The 20,635-nt window shown below is 41.9% G+C and overlaps 2 protein-coding genes across 15 annotated transcripts in view; one reads left to right on the forward strand and one right to left on the reverse strand.

Moving 5' to 3' along the window:
- The window catches only part of map1aa (microtubule-associated protein 1Aa), a 56,399-nt gene extending 52,348 nt beyond the window's left edge, over positions 1-4,051 (forward strand). For both annotated transcript variants that reach the window (XM_030414045.1, XM_030414046.1), the window contains one exon: positions 49-4,051. In XM_030414045.1, coding sequence (XP_030269905.1) covers positions 49-204 — 156 coding nt within the window. In that variant the 3' untranslated portion in view covers positions 205-4,051. The remainder of the gene's footprint in view (positions 1-48) is intronic.
- Positions 4,052-7,008: 2,957 nt separating this feature from the next.
- The window catches only part of ppip5k1a (diphosphoinositol pentakisphosphate kinase 1a), a 35,535-nt gene continuing 21,908 nt past the window's right edge, over positions 7,009-20,635 (reverse strand). For 4 of the 13 annotated variants that reach the window (XM_030414061.1, XM_030414058.1, XM_030414060.1 and 1 more), the window contains 3 exons: positions 12,452-12,589; positions 12,258-12,371; positions 7,009-10,373 (listed from right to left, as the gene is read on the reverse strand). In XM_030414061.1, the coding sequence (XP_030269921.1) occupies positions 9,760-10,373; positions 12,258-12,371; positions 12,452-12,589 (866 nt within the window). In that variant the 3' untranslated portion in view covers positions 7,009-9,759. Of the gene's footprint in view, positions 10,374-12,257; positions 12,372-12,451; positions 12,590-14,952; positions 15,133-15,788; positions 15,849-20,006; positions 20,070-20,635 lie in introns of all 13 variants that reach the window. The other 9 variants (XM_030414050.1, XM_030414047.1, XM_030414049.1 and 6 more) reach the window with 5 other exon arrangements.

The raw sequence follows: 20,635 nt of genomic DNA on the forward strand, positions 1-20,635 counted from the left end.
GTCCTCTCAGCTGCGTCAGTCCTGACCGATCTCTCGTCTCCCCCTCAGGTGACGCTGATCCCGACCCACGACACGGAGGTGACCCGTGACTGGTACCAGCAGACTCACGAGAAGCAGCAGGAGCTCAACATCATGGTTCTGGCCTCCAGCAGCACCGTTGTCATGCAGGACGAGTCGTTCCCCGCCTGCAAGATCGAGTTTTAAGATCCTGGTTTCCTGTCTCCCTCCTGCTGGCCTCCCCGCTGTAGATCTGTTTTAATTGCTCTTCTCTATAGCCTGATATGTGAATCTGTCTCTGCTTTGGGCACACGACCCAAAGCAGGAACAGATCTGGATAACTGTCTATTTTTTTCTAGATTTTTATTCATTTATAAGCTTGTCGTTGCTTCCAACATTTGTATTACGGAGGTCGTTTCCTGACAGTAACGTCCTCCACTGCATTGTTATTACTCAGTTCTGTGTAAGGAGTTTTTTTCTCGTCTTTTTTCCAAACCCCTCGAGACAATTCTTTGTTTATTGGCTCAGACAACATTCACATTTTATTGTAAAAAAAAATAAAAAATACAGGAAGCAATATACAATTTGGTTGCTTGCATTCTAATTGGCCAAAAATCAAAGCACAAGTTTTGCGCACCTTAATGCCAGCAACGAACTACAAAACTAATTTCTTCCACTGATTCCCCGACGCGAAGCCTTTTCACATCACAGGCGATCTAATCAATACATTCGCTGACAGAAAGTCATCATTACGGGCTAATTTTGATCAGATTTACTTCCCTCTACGTTCCCTTTCTGTCCGTCTACTAAAACAACGACAGTCCTGGTGTTGAACTTTGTTCCTCCTGCTGACATAGCGAGATAGAAAATGTCTTTTGAGTATATTTAGTAGCGTAGGGAAGACCATATTCGAACATCTGTATTGTAGTGAAATATGATATTTCTATCTCAAAGTGAAAATCAATCGTTACGGTAAGAATTTCTCGTTGGCTGTTATTTCTTACGGTGAATTTGACGAATACGTTTCTCTCTATATAATTGTTTCTGTAGTCTTTGATGTCTTTTTTCAGCGTGTTTCCAGTTAACATATCGTTGCCGAGGATCGTGAGGACAACCGAAGGCAGAGGCGGTGATAACAGTTATCAAACGTCACCTGTTTCTATCTTTACATACAAAACAGCACTCTGCTCAGAGAGGAATGAAGGCAAAACCTCATATCAGTTGCTGCGTCTTAAAGCTCTTTATACAAAAGCTGTGTTAAAGAATGAAGAATGTATTCCACTCCAACAATAGGAACATGTGGTTGCGAGGAGAGATTGTGTTTGCCTGGTTGATGGACGATGTGATGGTAGAGGTTAGACAGTCACCCACATGTGCCTTTCTGTCCTGCCGTGCTGGAAGGGAAGTGAAATGCGTGTTTTATCGTCGTAGAAGTTTAAGTGTGCGGTACATCCACGGCTCTGCGGCTGAGGCTGAGGCTGAGGCGAGCTGGTCTCCTCTGTTGTTGTGAGTTCTGTCGGTGAGAACATCAGCGCGCACACACAAAAAAAAGAAAGTCCGAGTTGTACATATTGAGCATAAAATGGCACTTTTAAAGCACCAACTCAGTATTTCAGACGTCGCATTTAAGATTTCCTGGAGCTGCCACTCGAAGAAGCACAAACAGTAAAACCAGTGTGCAAAACGTTTTCTCCGCTTATTTTCAGATTAAACAACATAAAATGTACAATTACAGAATTCACACCGAAAACTACACTGTTAATTTTTCTTGGAAATATAGTTTGTCTTGACATTTGATTTTCAGCCTCAACGTACGCGTCTTGTTTTTACTTCATCTTTTCAGGCCCTTTTCTTTCCTTCAGTGGTAAAACAGTGGATGTTTTTAAGTAAAACTTGAATAACTTAATAGTATGTGTAGATGTGTTTTAATTTGATATTGATGATTTTTTTAATATTTTGATAAGTTTTGAGTAATTTACTAGATTTTAAAACCAGGAAGAAAACCAACTAACACAACAAAAACGACAGGACCAACAAACTTCACAACGGTTGCTATTTTGTGATCTGCAGTAAAACTCCAGATATTCTTCTGTATGATATTTTACTCCCATCTAGTGATGCATGTACAACAGATGCATGTTCATAAAGGCTTTTTAAAAAAAAACCAGAGGGCTGCAGGGAGCGGAGCCCGACCCTCAGCGGCTCCAGCTGAATGTGAAGATGCAGATTACCTTTACGTTCTCCGTGGAGGACTTTCGATCTCCTGGTTGCCTTGGTTACTGTGCATCATAACGGTGACTCATCAGGTCACACGCCGGCAGTAACCACCTCTTACTGTAGCCTGCAATACATCCCGACTCTGTGCAGGGAGGAAAACTTTGTGTGCAGATTAAATCCACCAGTTTCTTTCTTTGGATCATGTGGAAAGAAAATAGACTGTATTCACATGGCGGCCATTTTCCTTTAATTTTAAAATAACGCAAAACTTTGACAGCCTGGACGTGAAGTGCACTCGATGTAATCAAATGCTAGTGTTAGCCAGGAAGCGGTTGAAAGGTTATGTTAGCTAACTGATACCAAATATGTTGTGTTACCTTGAAATACGGTCTGATGTCTATCTTTTTAGTTCCTAATCAATTATGAAGCGGTAAATAAAAAATAATTGTCAGCATCGTAGCAAATATAACCATGCTAGCATGGAACGCTAGGCTATGTTTCAAGCGTAATTAACACATATGATAACCAGTGGGTGTCTGTTAGACACCAGCTAACGTTAGCATTCAACCACTTTCTAATCACGCACTGGATAAAATCAAACGGTAATGTTATCTACGAAGTGGTTGAAAGCTACTGTTAGCTAACTGATACCAAATATGTTTTGTTACCTTGAAATTTGGTAAATTATATAAAAGAAAAAATAGCAAGTAGCAAATATTATCATGCTAACATGGGACGCTAGGCTATATTTCAAGCTAACTCAACATATATTATAACCAGTGGGTGTCTGTTAGACATCAGCTAACGTTAGCATTCAACCACTTCATAACCACACACTGGATAAAATCAAATGTTAGCCAGAAAGTGGTTGAATGTTAATGTAAATGTCAGATTCCTTATTCGTGCTATCTAGCTCGAGCGTGACATCAAAGGAAAAATGGCCTCCGTGAGTTTACGGTCTGTAATCTTCATGATTTGTGTCCACAGATTAAAATGTTGTCAGTACGATAAAGACGTCGCAGCGTCTGCCGACATGGAGGAGACAGTGATGTTGAGCTCGAGGTTCCTGTTTCCTGCCAAACTATAAAAAGATCCATTAACAGCTTCTCTGATGGGTTAACTGTGATGTCACCGTTTTCATGTTAACCCACTGAGTCAGTCAATGACAGTGTAATCTGCATTCGTACGTACTACTGCGTCACTGTAAAGGCTAATAACAACTAAACATCACTCACATATGAGCAGAACACTTCAAACCCAGACTGCCAGACACGAGGGACTCGTTGTCAATACATTTTTATCTATAAAGGATTTCCTATTATTCACACTTTTCCAGCTTAATATACACACTCACACACACTCACACATAACCGCTGCATTTTCGTATCGTGCAAAAAAGAAAATAATAAAAATATCTGTGGCATCAGACTCATCTGCCGTGAAACAAATCATCATACCGACTGTTGGTTTTCAGTGAGCCCTGCTTGTTACGTGCATGTGTACCTTTTGAGTTCTCCTGTATTGTAATAGCTGAAGAAAAACTGACTTAACATAGAAACGCTATTTTAAAAGATGTATATTTAAGAAGCTAAGCTGTGCGGTACTGAGGAGGCACATGTAACCTGGCTGTGCTGTGCTGTAAAGAGAGCCTCGTGATCGTTTTCTTTCCTCCTTTCTGCTTCATGGTTCTACTTTCATCTCTTGTTTTAAGTGCAATATTCTCTTTATCTCTCTTCAAATGCTTAAAATAAAAAAGGTATGAAAAAAAATAGAAAACAGATTTATTGTTAAAAGGGAAAAAGTGTGGTGAAGACCAATAAAAACATCATTTACTGAAGACAAATGTCTCTTCTTTGCTTTTTTGGGGGTCATTATGTCACATGGATGTTTTTATTTTGTTTTTATTGGACTTATCTGGGGATGCAGTTTTTAGGCCACTTGTCACCGACTTTTTACTTGCTATTTATAGCTGAACAAAGCCTGATCGCCTGCTACGCTCCGCACTGGTTGCATCTGCAGGCAGGTTGACCGAAGCGTGATGTTCCATGTTTATCGTCTATAAAGGTCTGAGGAGCTAATACGTTAGCATTTTAAAAACAAGAGTTCACAGACACAGAGACAGATTTGTGAGTGCTTTGAGCTTAAGGCTAACATCATCATGCTAACAGTCCCACAAATGTTTGACAAACAGCTACTTGGTGTTAGGAAGTGGTTGAATGCTACCCTGGCGGAAAAAACAGTAGAGGAGTTATCAAATATGTTGTTTCAGCTTGAAATATGGCGTGGTGTCCCATGTTAGCATGCTAACGTTGGCTACAAAACTGACATCGTTTTAATTTTACCGCCTCGTGATTGATCAGCAACTAAAACGATGGATAGTGAAAATCTGGAGTGACACCAGGATAAAACAGTATGTTAGCTTTTAGCCACTTCCTAGCTAACATTACAGTTTGATTAGATCCAGCACAGTTTACTTTCAGGCTGGTGAAGATATGTGTTAATAATTCTGAAGTTATTCACACTATTGAATCTTGTAACACCATCAATCGGTAATGTTAGCTAGGAAGCAGTAGAATGCTAACGGCAGCTACTATTTATTAGGTGTGCAAGTGTTCAGTCTTAAAGTAAGTATTGCGTAAATTAGAATTTGACCTGCTGATGGCATCAAATTAAACGTTTCATGCTGATGTCTAATAAAAATGTTACCCTGTCTAACATTAGCAACTACCTTTGTGACCAAACAAACATGAAACTCTTCCTCTGAACTTTTTGACCCGTCTGATTTGTCTTCCGACCCATTACGGTGTCCCGACCCGCAGGTTGGGAACCTTGTCGGGGGCTTGCAGACACCAGTTTCCTTCCTCGCTGCCTCAGAGTGTGAGGATGATGTCATCCAGTCGGGGTTGAACCCCACAGAAACATCCAGACGGGAACAGTGTGAGCTTTGTTCCGGCTCTGTAAACCCTTTTTCAACGGTCTGAGGGTCCAGAGATCTGCAGGCTGAGCGCGTCCAGGCCCGGCGCTGCCCGTGTGGGCTCGATTGTCATGCAAAACCAGCCGAACAGAGACGGCAGTGATCAGGAGAATAAACTCCATGTTCCTGCTGTCAGTGTGAGCAGCGCAGACACTGATCGGTCTATGTGAAGCTGATACTGTTCTGGAGGACGGAGCGGGCCGGAGGACGGTTCCTGCTGTGAGGGGCTGCGATGACATCACCTCCTGGGTCATGTGATCGGGATGGAGAACAGAACCAACAGCAGATGTGACAGACCCCTTTAAAACAAAGTTTTTTGGATCCAAGTACTGACTCACATAGTGCCACTTTATCAATGAGTTACTCTGAGGTACTCCACGGTGGAATGTAACTAAGTACATTTACTCAACAACTGGACTTCAGAACAAATTGAGGAACTTACTCCACTCCATATTACACTTTTTACTCCACTACTTTTCTCCAGCAGCTGTTGATACTTTGCAGATTAACATTTTACATTAAATAAACTGTCATCTTGTAAAATACAGAAGATGAAGCACAGTAAGGTGCACAAGAAATTTTAATTGGAAGAAAAATATCTTCATTGCCTTAAAGTACACAATATCATATTGTTTTACATTGTTTATATGTGGCGGACCCTGCCACCATATTGTTTATTCACATATCTGTGAGTTTGGATTATCGCCTGTTTATAATTCTGAGTTTGAATTTCTTCTCTAAGACTACGTAGTGCTCCTTTAAAGGGTAAAGCATCAGTAATAATAGTCAAGTTATACAATTATTAAGTATTAATAAGAAATAGTGAATCTGAATAGTTCTTCCATCACTGCAGGAAAAAATCCAAATACAAGCAGCTAAATAAAAACTTCTCGCATCACAAAAGAGGCTTCAGTAACATTTTTACCAAACTGAGCTGCTGCTGGACACTAACTTTAAATATCTGACCCGGTTCAGTTGGTACCAAAAGAGTACTGAAGTTTAATTCACAGTGATTCTATTCTGGGACACCGTCGACTTCTCCTCCACATCTTTGGGACATTAGATATCCTCCAGTTGTGCTGACAGCTGGAGTTACTGGTTACGCTGCAGATTCATGTTTTACATTCATCAGAAGCTCATGAAATATTTCTGTCCTCACGCTGCCTGAACATCGACCTCACCGCCGCGACCTTCACTCTGACACGGTGATAACGCTGACTGCAGATTTACTCCTCAGAGCAGCGCTGTCGTGGTTCACCTGCTCAGTTTGATCATCAGGTGGAAAAACACACGTTTGTTGGCCGGAGAGGGCTTGTTAATGGTTTGGACTCCAGACACAGGGAACATGATGACATGATGAGCTTTGCATCTCCCAACAAGACTGTGATTGGTTTTAAGGAAAACAAAAAGCTTTGAAGACAGTTTTCCTGGTGGCCAAACTGTAAAATTACATCTCGTAACGCACCGGTGCCCAAAGAGCCTTATTCCCGTAAGCTTACGTGAAAGAATCACCTGTGAGAGTGTCTAATATCAGTTCATAATCTGATCCATTCGATCCAATAAAGTTTGGAAAGTCTAGATGAGCCGCAAGATTAAAGATCGGAAGATCTGAGGTGTTTTAGAAGCAGGACGTCGAGCTGCTTTTCTGGCTTCAAGCGCCACCGAACAGAACTCCACCTCCAACGCTGTATCAGGTTCTGCTACACGTCCCGTGTGAATACCAGAACCATCATGGCTGCAGATGGACGCTGGTCAGCACTGAAACATCCTGAACGATCAAAACCAAAAATATAAAATAAAAGCAGCAGAGGGCAGCGACAAACTGTTGGGATGGTTTTTTTATTTCGTTTGAGTGAATTGACCCTTTAAGCAAACAGAGCGATGATATGCACACACACACACACTCACACACTCACACACACACACACACACACTCACACACACACACACACGCACGCACACACACACACACACACACTGACAGGCTGACAGGTCACAGTTGTGTTTTCACCTCTACAGTACAACGAAATGTAACATGAAATCCTGCTGACTCGGCACAGATTTGCACCTCAGCGCTCTTCTACCTGAATGACTTCCCAAGCGTGTGTGTACTCCTCCTCCTCCTCCTCCCACACACACACACACACACCTGCTACATTACTGCTCGCCACAATAAAAGCACATGTAATGTAAAATGCCCCTCCTGTTTGTTCAGTGATAACACGAGAGATTAGCTTTCAGATTTTCCCACATCATGAGGTGATTTTACAAAAAATATACAACAGCTATGGTACAATTAAATATCTGATGTGGGTATCAAAAATATCAGACCTTTTTTTTTTTTTCGTTTTTCAAGATGCAATTTCAAAATAAATATTATTTCCTCTTTCTATCAATCCCTACTGATTATATTAAATCTTCAATGAGGCTTAAGGACTTTGGCAGTAAGCAGTGCACACACGGTTTGACCTGGAGATTAAACACTTTAGAATTCGCCGGCAGTAACTAAGATTCAGCTGCTGTCATTCAGCTCGTTTTGTTTTTTTTTAAAATCAGATGCAGGAATCGACTTGTAACGCTGCAGAAGCTCAGCACGGGACAGACGCTGGCGCACGATGAGAGTTTTTAGACTAGATTGTGTGTTTTGCACTGCGAGTCATTTTAAAAAAGGAAACAGAAAAGCTTCCACGGCGATGATGAAGCACGACTGCCGACTGACGGTGGCAGGTTATCACGTCACCCGACTGTGATGGATGATATGAACGCTGTTAATGTGAAGGCTGAAACTTCACTACAGCAGCTGTCCAAGGTGAGAGAGACGCCACACACACTTACACAGTTTAAAGCTCCATGAATGAACATCTTCATGGTCACAATGAAACAAACTGAACACACGAATGTCGCTCGTTTTCTTTTTTGTCTCTTTTCTCTTCTTATTTTAGCACATTAAGACTCATCGCTCTCTTCCACCCTGTATAAATCCTCTGCAAACCACCTGCCCGGCACAAAATGGCAGACTGACACAACACAGAGGAACTTCTGGCAGCTATAAATGTCAGATATTCTCGTCTGGATTTGTTGGGGAGCAAAAACCAGAGCTAAAACGGAGAGTGAATCAAATCATGGGATTATGATTTGTCCAGTCGTAGCTGTTGGGCTGCAGCTGACTGATTACTTTCATATCGATTAATCTGCTGATTATTTACATGATTAATCGTTTAGTCTATAAAATGTTAAGATCCCAAAGTGACGACTTCAAATGGCTTCTACTGTCTGAACCAACAGTCTAAAACACAGACTCTTCTTTAACTAAAATAAAAAAGGGAGGCTGGACTTGCACTTTGCTTTGAGATCAATACGTCATAGCTGAAAAATACCAAGGTTTGTAAAAATGTAATGTGTTTTAAAAGAGGCTCCATGTAACAGTCTGTAGCAACTAACACGTATTACTCACTTTTTATTGGTCATATGTGAGCAGATTGTAACATGATGTGAGATAATAGACCTTCCTCGTCTCTGTCGTCTGCACAAGACTGTGGACAAAACCGTTTTCAGGAGTTCGACGCTGCTGGACTGTCGGTTTCTCCTCATCTCAGTGCCGTTCTCCACTCTTAATTGTAGTTAACGTCAGTTTAGAAATGGAGTCCGCCAACTGAAACCAACGATCAGATTCCTGCACAACACAGAGAATCACTACCTGGAGCTGTGTTCTGTGGTATTTTTTGGTTATAACTTATTGATCACAAAGCAAAGTCACACCTGTAATTTGACCTTGGATCCAAAGAGCACCTGGTGTTTGATACCTCCACAACTCCTTTGCCACTCTGTTGGCAAACACTCTTCATTTACTGTCATTAATGATAAAGAAAAGAAAAGCTGCAAATGCTCACATACGAGAAGCTGGGACCAGAAAATGTTGGATAGTTTTGCTTGCTAATATCCTCTCAGTTTGTAACAGTGATAACAGCTCGATCAAAGAGCTATTTAACACTTTTTTTTTTTTTTTAAATGTATCACTTACAGCAGCTATACTCAACCTTCAAAGTAAATGACAATTCATTTTCTTTAAACTATTTGCAGCTCTACAGTTTTTAAGGTGTGTTCTACTAACAGGGCACGGCTGTGGGTCTCTGGGAGTTTTTGCCCCCTAGTGGCCAAACATGGATTGACACAGCTTTAAGGAAATTGTTTGTGCAACAGCATGTAGAGACAGTAACAGATAAACTTGACAATAAAGCTTCACCCTACAACAAGTGGCTTCCTACACGTTGACAGAATGATGCGCTGACCCAGCGGAGGCTCAGCCGCGTCATTTTAAAGGCAATGAACAGCTCGAGGGGCACCTGTCACATGTTTCCCCGACACAGAGCCGAGTGTGACCATCAGCTGCCCATTCTGTGTTACTCAACACACAGTCACTGAGCTGGAGGAGGTGGGAGGTCAGGTCAGCTGTAGCTCAGTACGATGCATCATGACTGAGAGTATGATGATGTAAAGTCAAGATAATCCTGGAGGAGTTCAGTTTTGGATGTAACCACAGTAGTTTCTGACAGATATGCGTCTCTGCGGCCTTACGGCTCTGCTGTGTGAGTTGCTCCGACCTCCAGAGGCGTCTCGGGACGGGGGAGACTCTCCGGACTGTCCATCCACAACTCCATCGACTCCTGAGTGTCGAAGAACTCGTCAGGTCCCTCAGGAGACTGAGGCGTCTGGGAGCTGGAGCCCGCCTCACTGCTGCTCTCTCTGAGCTCCAACAGCACAGGCAGAGATCCTGGGAGGCAGTAACCCTCCATCCGACCCAGAGTGAGCTCAGCTAACCCAGAGCAGGGCGGCCTCATGCCAGGATCTGAAACGACGCCACTGACCGTGTCCGCCGCTGCAGGAGCCACCTCTGACTCTTCCTGTGAACATTCAGGGTTACCAGTGACAGCGCTGTACTCAGCATCATCCTCGGGTGAGTTGTTTGGAGTCAGAGGAACTTCACAGAGGTTTGGAGCAGCGGGGCAGGTTGGGTCGAGGACGGCGGGCACCAGCTGAGAGGAAATGTTTTGGGAGGAGTGAGTTTCCTCGCTGCTCTGAGGGGTGAGGGAGATTTTATCGCTGAAGCTGAAGCGTGGAGAAGTGTCTGCTGTGGTGGGAGAGGACGGTCCGGCGCTGGACACTGTGCTGGAAGGACCGCTGCTGTCTGTAGGAACAGAAAACAAACACCATGAATATAGACAGAACTTTACTATATATAGTTACTTTATTACATATATGACTTTTGTTATCCCGTCCAACGCTCACTGTCAAAAAAAAACCCCACAACAACTAAACACAACTTCTTCAGACAGGAGAATATGTTCTTCCTGCTCTGTGTTGTTGAGTATGTTTGTTTTTGTTTCCACCACAGGACAACCCTGTGAGTACAGCAAGCGCTCCCAGTTTAGAGGGAAACTCGCTCTTTTGTTTATCATTGGTAGAATAAGATGTTAATGGCTATCAACAAATTAGTCACCAACGATTGTAGCCAATTATTTTCCCTGACTGTCTGATGAACTCCAGACAGTTGCAGCTGATTCAGAACGCTGCTGCTCGAGTCCTAACACGAATCACAATAATAGATCACAACACTCCAGTTCTTAGATCTTTACACTGACTTCCTGTCTATCAAAGAATAGATATTTTGTTGGTTTATAAAGCATTGAACGGTTTCGGGCCAAAATACATTTCTGATCTGCTGCTGCGTTATGAACCATCCAAACCTCTGAGATCGTCAGGTACTGGTCTGCTTTCAGTCCCCAGAGTCAGAAGTAAACATGGAGAAGCAGCTTTCAGTTACTATGCGCCACATATTTGGAACAAACTCCCCGAAAATTGCAGGTCTGCTCCAACACTCACCTCTTTTAAATCAAGACTTAAAACATTTATTTTTGCCACTGCTTTTAACTGAAGCAATTCAAGTCTTTGAACTGCATTATGACTCTGACTCTACAGTCTTGTTTCTTTAAAAGCTTTTCTATTTTAGCCTACTTGTTTTCATGTTTGTTTATTAATGTTTTTACTTGTTTTTATGTCTTTTTTATTGCAATTTTTAATGTCTTTTAAATGAAATTTTTTTATGTCTTTTAATGTAGTTTGTATGCGCCTGTAAAGCACTTTGGTTGCCTTGTGTCTGAATTGTGTTATACAAATAAACCTGCCTTGCCTTTTCAACGATATACAGGAGGGTAGTTTGGTTTTATAAGAGCCAAGTTATTTTAATGCCTGACTGTACAAAGTCCAGCCACACAGACTGCTGTCTTTACAGTGAGAGTCGTCTTTTCCAGTTGTTTTCTAAACTACATGCAAAACAGAATAAAATGATAATCAATAAAATGTGTATGACAGTAAAACCTTTAATAGTCAGAGACTAGATCTACTAAACTACATGAACCCCTCTACTCATTCTAAAAAGCCTTGTCACACTTCTGCTGTTATTTTGGTTAAAGTAACACAGAAGTGGTTTAATTAGTAATTGATTAGTCTGCAAAAACAATTATAATGTCAGGTAATATATCAAATAAAACATCTTGATGCACTCCTTTTCCTGTCAGGCACATATGAACCAATCCAGAGTTATTCATCCAAAACCAGAAGACCCAAAACTCTACACTGTAAACTATTTGGATCCAAAACAATGTCAGAGCACTTATGCATATATATAATTAATTAATTAATATAATATATATTATACTATTATATATATTTTCCATAATGTTAAAATATTGTTCATTAAGTATTTTATCTCCCACATGTTTATTTGTTTTTATATTAAATCAGGTTGGTCAAATATAATTTACACCCAAAGAAGCAAAACTTTACAAGATGTCATTTGCAGGAAAAGTGCTGCGTGTTGGTTCATTGGGTTCGTACAGAGTCTGAATAGATGAATAGATGAAAGATAACAGTAACAGAGACTAAACTGTGAGGCTGTAATGGACGACTTGTACTCCATAAATAATCCAGACGTCTGATAGTGAGACAGTCGAGGAGGCCAACCTAGAAATGTCAAACCTCTGTGCGAACGAGGAGACGCTGTGATACTCACACCAAGGAGGTCTGTCAGAACGAGATCTGAGCGAGATGGAGGATGAAAGGACTCTCTGAGGGATGTACGAGTCCACTGACGGCTGGTTGTGTGTGTCAAACATGGCCGTCAGAGCTGCGGGGACAAAACAAGCAGGTCAAGTTAAATGATAAGGATTACAATGATAATGACGTGAACTTGTGTTTGTTTCTAACCTCTGGTCGTCCTCGCTTGTGGGTCCCCTGCGCTCTCGCACACGCCGGCGAGGAACTCGTTGACCTGTTTCAGCGACAGCGAGTTGTGCAGCGTTTCCAGAGGATAGATGGACGGCACCATGGAGCAGCCTTCGAAGCCTGCGGCAGAGGAGAGACACGACGCCCGCAGGCACATCAGCCCTCAGTTAGACCAGGCAGTCAGAAGAGGAGCAGGCAGAACCACTTCACCCAACACCACCGCCCCAATGTCACCCATCCACTACACCTCAACACGGTGCTCCTGTCTCTGAACGGGTCCCTAACCCGCTGTGAACTCCTGCCAGCCGCTGACGCTTCACTTCCACGCAGGCAAAGTTGCAAAAACCATGCTGGACGCCAAGACAACATGACACCAAACCTCAAACGTCTCAAAAAAAACACAACACCGTTCTGGTCCCGACAAACACAGAAGCTGCAGCTCACAGTGGTCAAACTGTCCCCACTGCAGCTCAGGTCCAACACGTGTTATCAAAGGCAGTTCATCCACTGTTAGTTCAACCAAGCCACAAGTCACCAGAGCCGTTCACAATCACAAAGCGTCAGGCCGCAGCTCGCCTCCGTCGTCTAAAACCTCAGTGTTTACTGCGCCCACCTGCACACAGTGTGAGTACGCCAACGTTCAGCAAACAGGCAGGAACCACATGCTGGTTAAAGTCAAGAAGGAGTCTAATTCAAACAGAGCAGCTGATTCCAAATGCACCGCTGAATGTGACGTGTATCTGTATGAAACATGGACTTTCAGGCTGATGATAGATTATCTGTGCAGAGCTTTAATCTTCAACTGAGACAGACTGATGTCAACGTGGTGCTGCGTTGTCAGCAGCAGCGATCTGTTTCTGTGTCACCTAAACATGTAGATATTCACATATTACATGTATGTCGTCAGTGTGACACTACGAGGTGCCGATAATGTACATGTTTCTATCTCACAGTTGTTGAGTTGTTTGTGTTCCCTCACAGCATTTGTCAAAATAAAATACAGACCAAAGTTTCCTGATTTAGATGAAAGAAACAGCAACAAGACTGAGAGCCTTTAATATCGTGCATTTGTCGTCGTGTTCCTGTCCGTTGCTGCTGTGATGATTTATTTTCCTGCCAAGAAAATAAAGTGCAATTTTTTTGCCTTCAAGGTGAACTTTCCTAAAACAAACGGAGTGACGGTAAAAATGAAAATGATGCGTGTTCTTGTGTTCCTGTCTGCATCCTCACAGAGATAATGTCGGGTTTCTAGTCTCGGAATATTAGAGAGAACTGCTTCTTGTAAATTCACAGTGCACAAGCGGTTGTTAATGAGCCTGGTAGTATTGACTTTGGGGAGAATACATGTTCCTTTTTTAACAGCGAGTGAGAGGAATAAAGAAAGTGGGTCAGACCAGAACACAAAGTCTGAAATCAGAACCTGTGAGGCTTTAAATGTTGGTAAAAATTGTGAGACTATTAATAACTCGCACTGAGCATCTCTCTTTGTATTTCGTTGTTTTCAGTCTTTCAGTCGAAGTGTCATGTTGTTGACTTTAATCAGACTGAATTACAGTTTGAGGTATTAAAAATAAAGTTGCCGTACTTGGCAAAATACCTCAGACATTAAAAAGGTCCGGTGTGCAGGATTTAGTGGCATCTAGAGGTGAGGCTGCAGACCGCAACCAACTCAACACCCCTCGCCTAAACTCTCCCCTGCAGCGGCTGCTGAAATGCAGAACAGTTAGTAGCAGTTAGCAGTTACTGACATGCTGGTCGTTAGGATTATGGATTAAACAGGTGGTCAAATCCTTCCATGTTGCACCTTTAATCCCCCTGAATCCCACACACTGGACCTTTAAGTCAGGTGACAGACGTCTATACATTACAAGTGTAAACAATTACTCATTTAATCATTTAAGTTATCAGCAAAAGTAGCACAAATGTACTGTTCCTGCCGCTCAAATGGGAATGTTTAATGGTTGTAATGGCCTCTATGATTGTTAGAGCAAAATTTCTGGATTTTGTAATATTGGTTTGGTGAAACAAGACATCAGAGGACGTAAACTTTGGCTCTGGGGAATTGTGATGCGGATTTCCTCAATTGCTGGCATTTAATACAACAAACAATAGGTCAAAAATGAATATAGTTGCTCGCTGCAACCCTATCTTTATATACTGGTACAGAAAATACTAATCACTATGACTTTTATTTGATTTCATAAGGTTTAAGAGAAGGTTCACAGTTTGGAGAAGATGAGGGGAAAAGCTACTGACACCACTGCAGAAGTGGCAGAAATGGCCCAAAAAAACCCAAAACAGCTCAAACCGGTCCAGCTTGCAATCTGCATCACCACAGAAACAGGCAAGCATGCAGAAACATCAAGAGGCAAAGCATGAGAGTCAACCACAGAACAAGCACAGTCCAAACTAAACCGTGAGCAGTGGTTGAACAGGGCGTGAGGCTGGGGAGGGGGGGATGGAGGGCAGGGCCAGGGGCTGACCGTAGAAGTACTCTAGGGGGTCCTGGCCGGAGATGAGCCAGTTTCGGAAGAGGCGGAGGTGGTAGGAGCACTGGTGGAGGTGGTGGGCCAGCGCCCTGTCCAGAGAGAGGTAGCGGCCCAGGCTGAGGTCGGTGGAGAAACGCCTCAACAACTGGGCCACATGGTGCTCCTCCAAGGGCTCTGAGGAAGAAGAGGGAGAGCGAGGAAGGACAGAGCAGTGGAGGAGGAGGAGGAGGAGGAGGAGGAGGAGAAGAGCAGCACAAAAGACATGAAACGATAGGATATGAGCGAGGAGGAAAGAAGAGAAGGACTGAAGCATGTTACAGGAGTTTGGAGAGAGTTTGGAGGAGCGGTGTAGTTTGTGTATGAAGGTGGTGTGAAGGCAGGAAGCAGCCAACAGCTCGTCCTGGCTGCCAAACAGCCACAGATCAGAAGCAGCAGCGAATCATCTCAAGCGACTTTCTGTGATAAAAAAATCATCCAGAAGTTCAGCGAAGCTCAGAACAAACACCGAGGCGGGAAAAAACATCATGTTGCTCCTCTGCAGCTTCTCAAGTTTTACTTTAAAAAATCTGATTGACATTGAAATCCAATTAAGAGAAATCAACGAAGGAGCAAGTGTTACACAAGACGTTTACAGGAAGCGGTGTCAGGCTCGCAACCACCTCAAAGAAACACTGCAGAAAGCTGCTCAATGTGACATTCACTTTAAATCCAAATGTCCACATTCAAAAGCAATTTGAAACAACTGATGCGATTTTATGACACTGTTCACAGAAAGCTGCAGCTGGACATTTGGTGCCAACACAAAACTGCGTCGCTGAGGGCCGTCGTACCTGCCGCAGTGCACCAGACAGGTGGAGCCACTGCTATGGTGGATGTGTCATCTTGTGTTCCTGTGGTGAATAATACATATGAGAAAAGAAAAATACTCATATAGTGTGGGGAGGTTACACGCAATGTATTGTTCATGGCATCATCTCAACAGTAAGAGTTTAATTTTGGAGTAACTTTGGATTTTTTCTTTTTTCAGTGTGGTGAAATCTGAGTGTCGTGTTCACATGTTAGTGTTCAACTCTCACAGAAACTCACTGAAACTCTTAGTGAACGTGGTAAAAATGGACCAAAAACATGTTTTCCTTCCCAATACCTGAACTTTGTGTATAAGAAGATACCGTGTACAGATCCAGTGCCAGTTAGAATGAGTATAAAGTAAGAAGTATGTATTATGTTATACTACAAACAGATCATACAGTAGATGTTTTGTTATGCGTGGTTCTACTTACACAGGTCACTTGTCATTTATGATATTGGGTACTTTGAGCAGTTTAAAATATGGCTGCATAAAGGATATAATGATGGAAATCTGGATGCAGCGCCAGAGTCGGAGCTCTGTTAGTTCCTGGTGAAGCTGCCAACCAGCTAACTTCCTGTTAAGGCCTCGGCTGACTTGAATGGGGATAAAATTGGTTTAAAGCCAATGTGAGCGTTGCCGTCCTTTTAGCTAGCTAGCTTCGTTCGTTTTGCAGTTAGTAATCCCTCCCTCTTCTGTACATCGCTACACTCACACATCTCCCTTCTTTTTGCCTCTTTTGTTACTTCAACTGCTTTTATTCCTTTGGCCTGTTTGTCACTGGGAGCTTTCCATGTTCCACCACTGCAGGTAAACAGGAGGATCCTGCTCTTTGCACGGCCATGAGCAGACAGGACCGCTTCTTTGTGACCTTCTCTGTCCTGATTGGATAAAGTGGGCCAGAAAATATAAATTCTCTTTTACTGCTTGAGCTGGAGGAGGAGAAACGTGGGTCACTGACCAAACACTGATATGATAACACAGAATACAGAGCTATTTAACACTTCTCAACCTAAATGATATCAGACCAAATTGATAAACTGCTGATTAAATGGGTCATTTTTTGCAGGGGATCTAAAAATATGCACCATTTTTCCCTTTTACTAGGTTGCAAAGACTCATGTACTCGCTGGTAATTATAGCAGCATCTCAGGCTGTGCTGGAGGCATTTCTGATCCCTGTATTCGTATCCAAACAACCCTCAGACATGGATGAACAGTTTCACCAGTCAGACCAGTTAAAGCGACCTAAACAACACAAAAAACTCTTCATAATCGTATAAAGAAATCCAGATTATACAACCCAAACACAGAGATTCTACATGACAAGATTTACAAACACACAACTGAACAAATATTCCCCTTTTAATCCATTAAAACCAGCCCTGAATGGAAGGACAGGGAAACCAACCGACCATACAGATCACAGAAGTGGTTCACAACAACCTGACCGTCCATTCTCCAGAAATCATCCTAAATCAACTAACGTGGAGACATTCAGTTGAATCCACAAACATCGTCATTACACCTCTTCGTTACTAATCGAATATTTGCCCTTTTTCAAGTCTTGAGCACACTGGACAAACACATCTGTGCACTGAAACATTGACAGGCATGTGCGTGTTTATGAGTCAAAACAAAACTGACCGATGCTTCTGTCAGAACAGACACAGGAGAAGATGGGATGAAGGATGCTTTAACCCTTCCTCTGTTTGTCAATAAGAGCTGATCCTGAATCTGTCAGCTGCGACTGAACCGCATTCGTCCTTAAACCCGCAAAACACGGGAAGCTTTGTGAAAGAAATGCTCACTGAGGGAGTCGTGACGGTCGGAGGAAGGGTTAAACACTCATGTGCTGTTGGTGGAGTTTGAACAATGAGCTCGACTCACATCCTCTACAATGATGGCAGCAGGTGTGGATTGTATGTAATTACTCTGTTCACACACACACACACACACACACACACATCTATCCATTGGGAAAAAAAAAAAAAAAACATACTGAATTATTGGGTAATGGTGATCAATTTACAAAACTGTATGCAGGATGTTAAACAGGGTTCCCACCCTTTGTTCAGTCTGAAAATCCTTCATGAGGCTCTTTACATTGTTGTGCTGCTTTTTATTCATGAAAACAGTGACCGGGGCGTTTGGGGCTCGTACTGCAGGTCCTCAGAGAAACACTCAGGGTTTACTCGTTATTATGAGTGTCAGTTGTACAAAATAAAAGGGAAATCTGCAGATTTTAACAGATTTTCTTCAGTTGGTTTAATAGGCACAGGAAGCGTCTACTCTCTTGTCTCATGTCTTCTGTGGCTCAGGGTGAATCTGCTTGGAGACTAACTTCGACAGAAAGTCTACCTCACAAACTTTAATGCAAAACACGACTGAGTTGCATTGAAAGAGTCCGATCCAGTGTTTTGTGACTGTCACCCACATCAGGGACTAAAAGTCAGAATATCTCATTTGCTGCAGTTTCCATTCTGAACCTTCTTTGTCTCTTGCAAGTCCTCAAACTTCATGAAAGTGCAACGCTAATATAAATCAGCCCTTTAATAAATAAAAACTAATAATAGAAAAAAATATTTTTTGACTGTTACAAAGCAGTTGGCTGAATAAACTCGAAGTAGCTGAAAGGACACAAACCAAAATACGTCAGTTTGACGAGAATGTTGTTTGAGTTTTTGATTTTTCCGAAGAAAGTTGTGTCAGAAATAAAGACTTCCTAACTAACTTTAACTGGCTTCCAAACAAGACGAGGTGACACAAAGCCAGTAATGACTCCCTGTTCACTAAATAATTCACTACCGGACGGTGATGAAGGTAAAATGGAGGTTTATGTGAGACCGATTCGACTCGGGGCAGCGCCCTCTAGTGGTCTAGTGATGATTAACGACATCATTAGTGTGTGAATACGTACCACTGCAGTGCCCACATGGCCTCTCACACTTCTATGGTCAGAATTAAATTAAATTAAACACAAGTGTTTATATCGAAAACATACATCTGTTCTTGTTATTTCTGTGATGTGGCATAAAGGGACTCAAACTGTTTCGTTTGGCAAACCTGGTGCTGTAAAGTGATCGATAAATGAACCTCAATTTATCTTTCATATAAATCTACATTCTATACCTTCAATGTTCTGTTATTTATATAATTATTATACTTATTTTATTTCAAAGGTGGTACCGAGTATTGACTTTTAAGAGGTGTTGTATCACAGTATCCTGACGTGATTTGTTTTTAAGTTCAATAAACACATCAAATTTAAGAGGAATTTCTCAGCTTTGTGTGAGATATTAAAATCTTCCAGGACAAAATGTTTCCATATGTAAACTACCGCAAAATGACTGTTAAGCGAGTCTACGCCGGGCAGTGAAGACGCAAGATGATGATGATGATTAGTAAGTGTCCAAAACTATTAATCTTCAGTTTACTATTCCACCATTGCAGGAGAGACTGAACAGGGAAAATCTGATTTCTCTGATGCTTCAGACACACACCTGATCCATGTTTCATCCTCTAATTGTAGTAAATACAAATGGGAAGTCGACAAATGTTGATTTAAACTGGACTCAAGTGAAAGTAGGGAACTGCCAAACATTAAATAATACTATTGACATGTTTCACCACGGAACAATTAGACTCAAATAGCAACGGAAAACGCAAGTTTTGCCATAAATGTTTGTGAATTGTTGACTGGCACGTTGCTTCAAGGTACTATATAAAAGGCAGCTCCTGATGAGTCAGAATTTATTAGAATACTTATGTTTATCTGGTTAGAAAAGAAGTTCTTAGTTAAACAGGTAAACGATTCCTGTTTGTCCCTGCTGACGTCTGGTGTTGTTAATTGGTATAATCAATATGAAGATCGTCTATTTTTTCTGCTACATTATCATTTGTAAAAGTTTGCTGACATTCCCTGTCTCTTAATTTCTTGAAATTTCATAAAGTCAATAACCAGTGGGAACCCTGGTTGGAAAGAGAATGTCAGGTAGTGTTAGAAAAGTAAGAGTCCAAAGCATATGGGTAAACAAACAAACCAAAAATAAATTAAATCATTAGAAAAAATATATAAGGGAAACCTGGAATGCTGGAGGGCCATGTGGGAAAAAAAAAACCCAAGGTCAAAAACAAAAGTTTGAAGACATGCAAGACAAAGGGAGGTGGAGTGGAAAAATACTTGAAAGAAGCAGACGTACCATTAGTCGGATACTTTGCAAACGACACAGAAAATCGTTTTACTGCCGGCATAGACAACAACTCTGAGGAAATAAAAAAAAAAAAATTCACTAGTGTTACTTGGAGCCACAGTAACTTGAATATCATGTTTTGTCATTTCCCTGTTCTTCTCTAATGTGGGCGCAACCGTGGGAAAAAAAACCTACTGTACACAAAAGAGTGGTGGAAGAATCAGAACTGTCTGTTCCAGTTTATAAAGAAGCCCTGACTGAAGTTACTGTTAAATCAGATGTCTGATGTTGGAAGTGTGAAGATGTTGGTTGCATGGATGGATGGATGGATGGAACATCTTCTGATGACAACTGGAGATGAAATGTTTGAACTGAGGAGGTGAAGAGTACACACCGAGAAATATAAAAACTATGAAAAACAAGCCCAATATTCAGGTCTGATTCGCTCTTCCTGCTACGAAAAAGAACAACAATCCCAGTGAGTAATTCAGCCTCTCTGTCATGTACTGAGACAACAATGAAATACATCAACTGGTGCACCTGACCAGGATTAAGATGCTTCAGCATGGAAATGTTTTTCACCAACATGAAACTCGCGGAGGAGCATGCACCGAACCGGCACGATGTGTGCGTATCTG

Source organism: Sparus aurata, chromosome 4 (assembly GCF_900880675.1).
Source record: "Sparus aurata chromosome 4, fSpaAur1.1, whole genome shotgun sequence".
Classification (NCBI taxonomy): domain Eukaryota; kingdom Metazoa; phylum Chordata; class Actinopteri; order Spariformes; family Sparidae; genus Sparus; species Sparus aurata.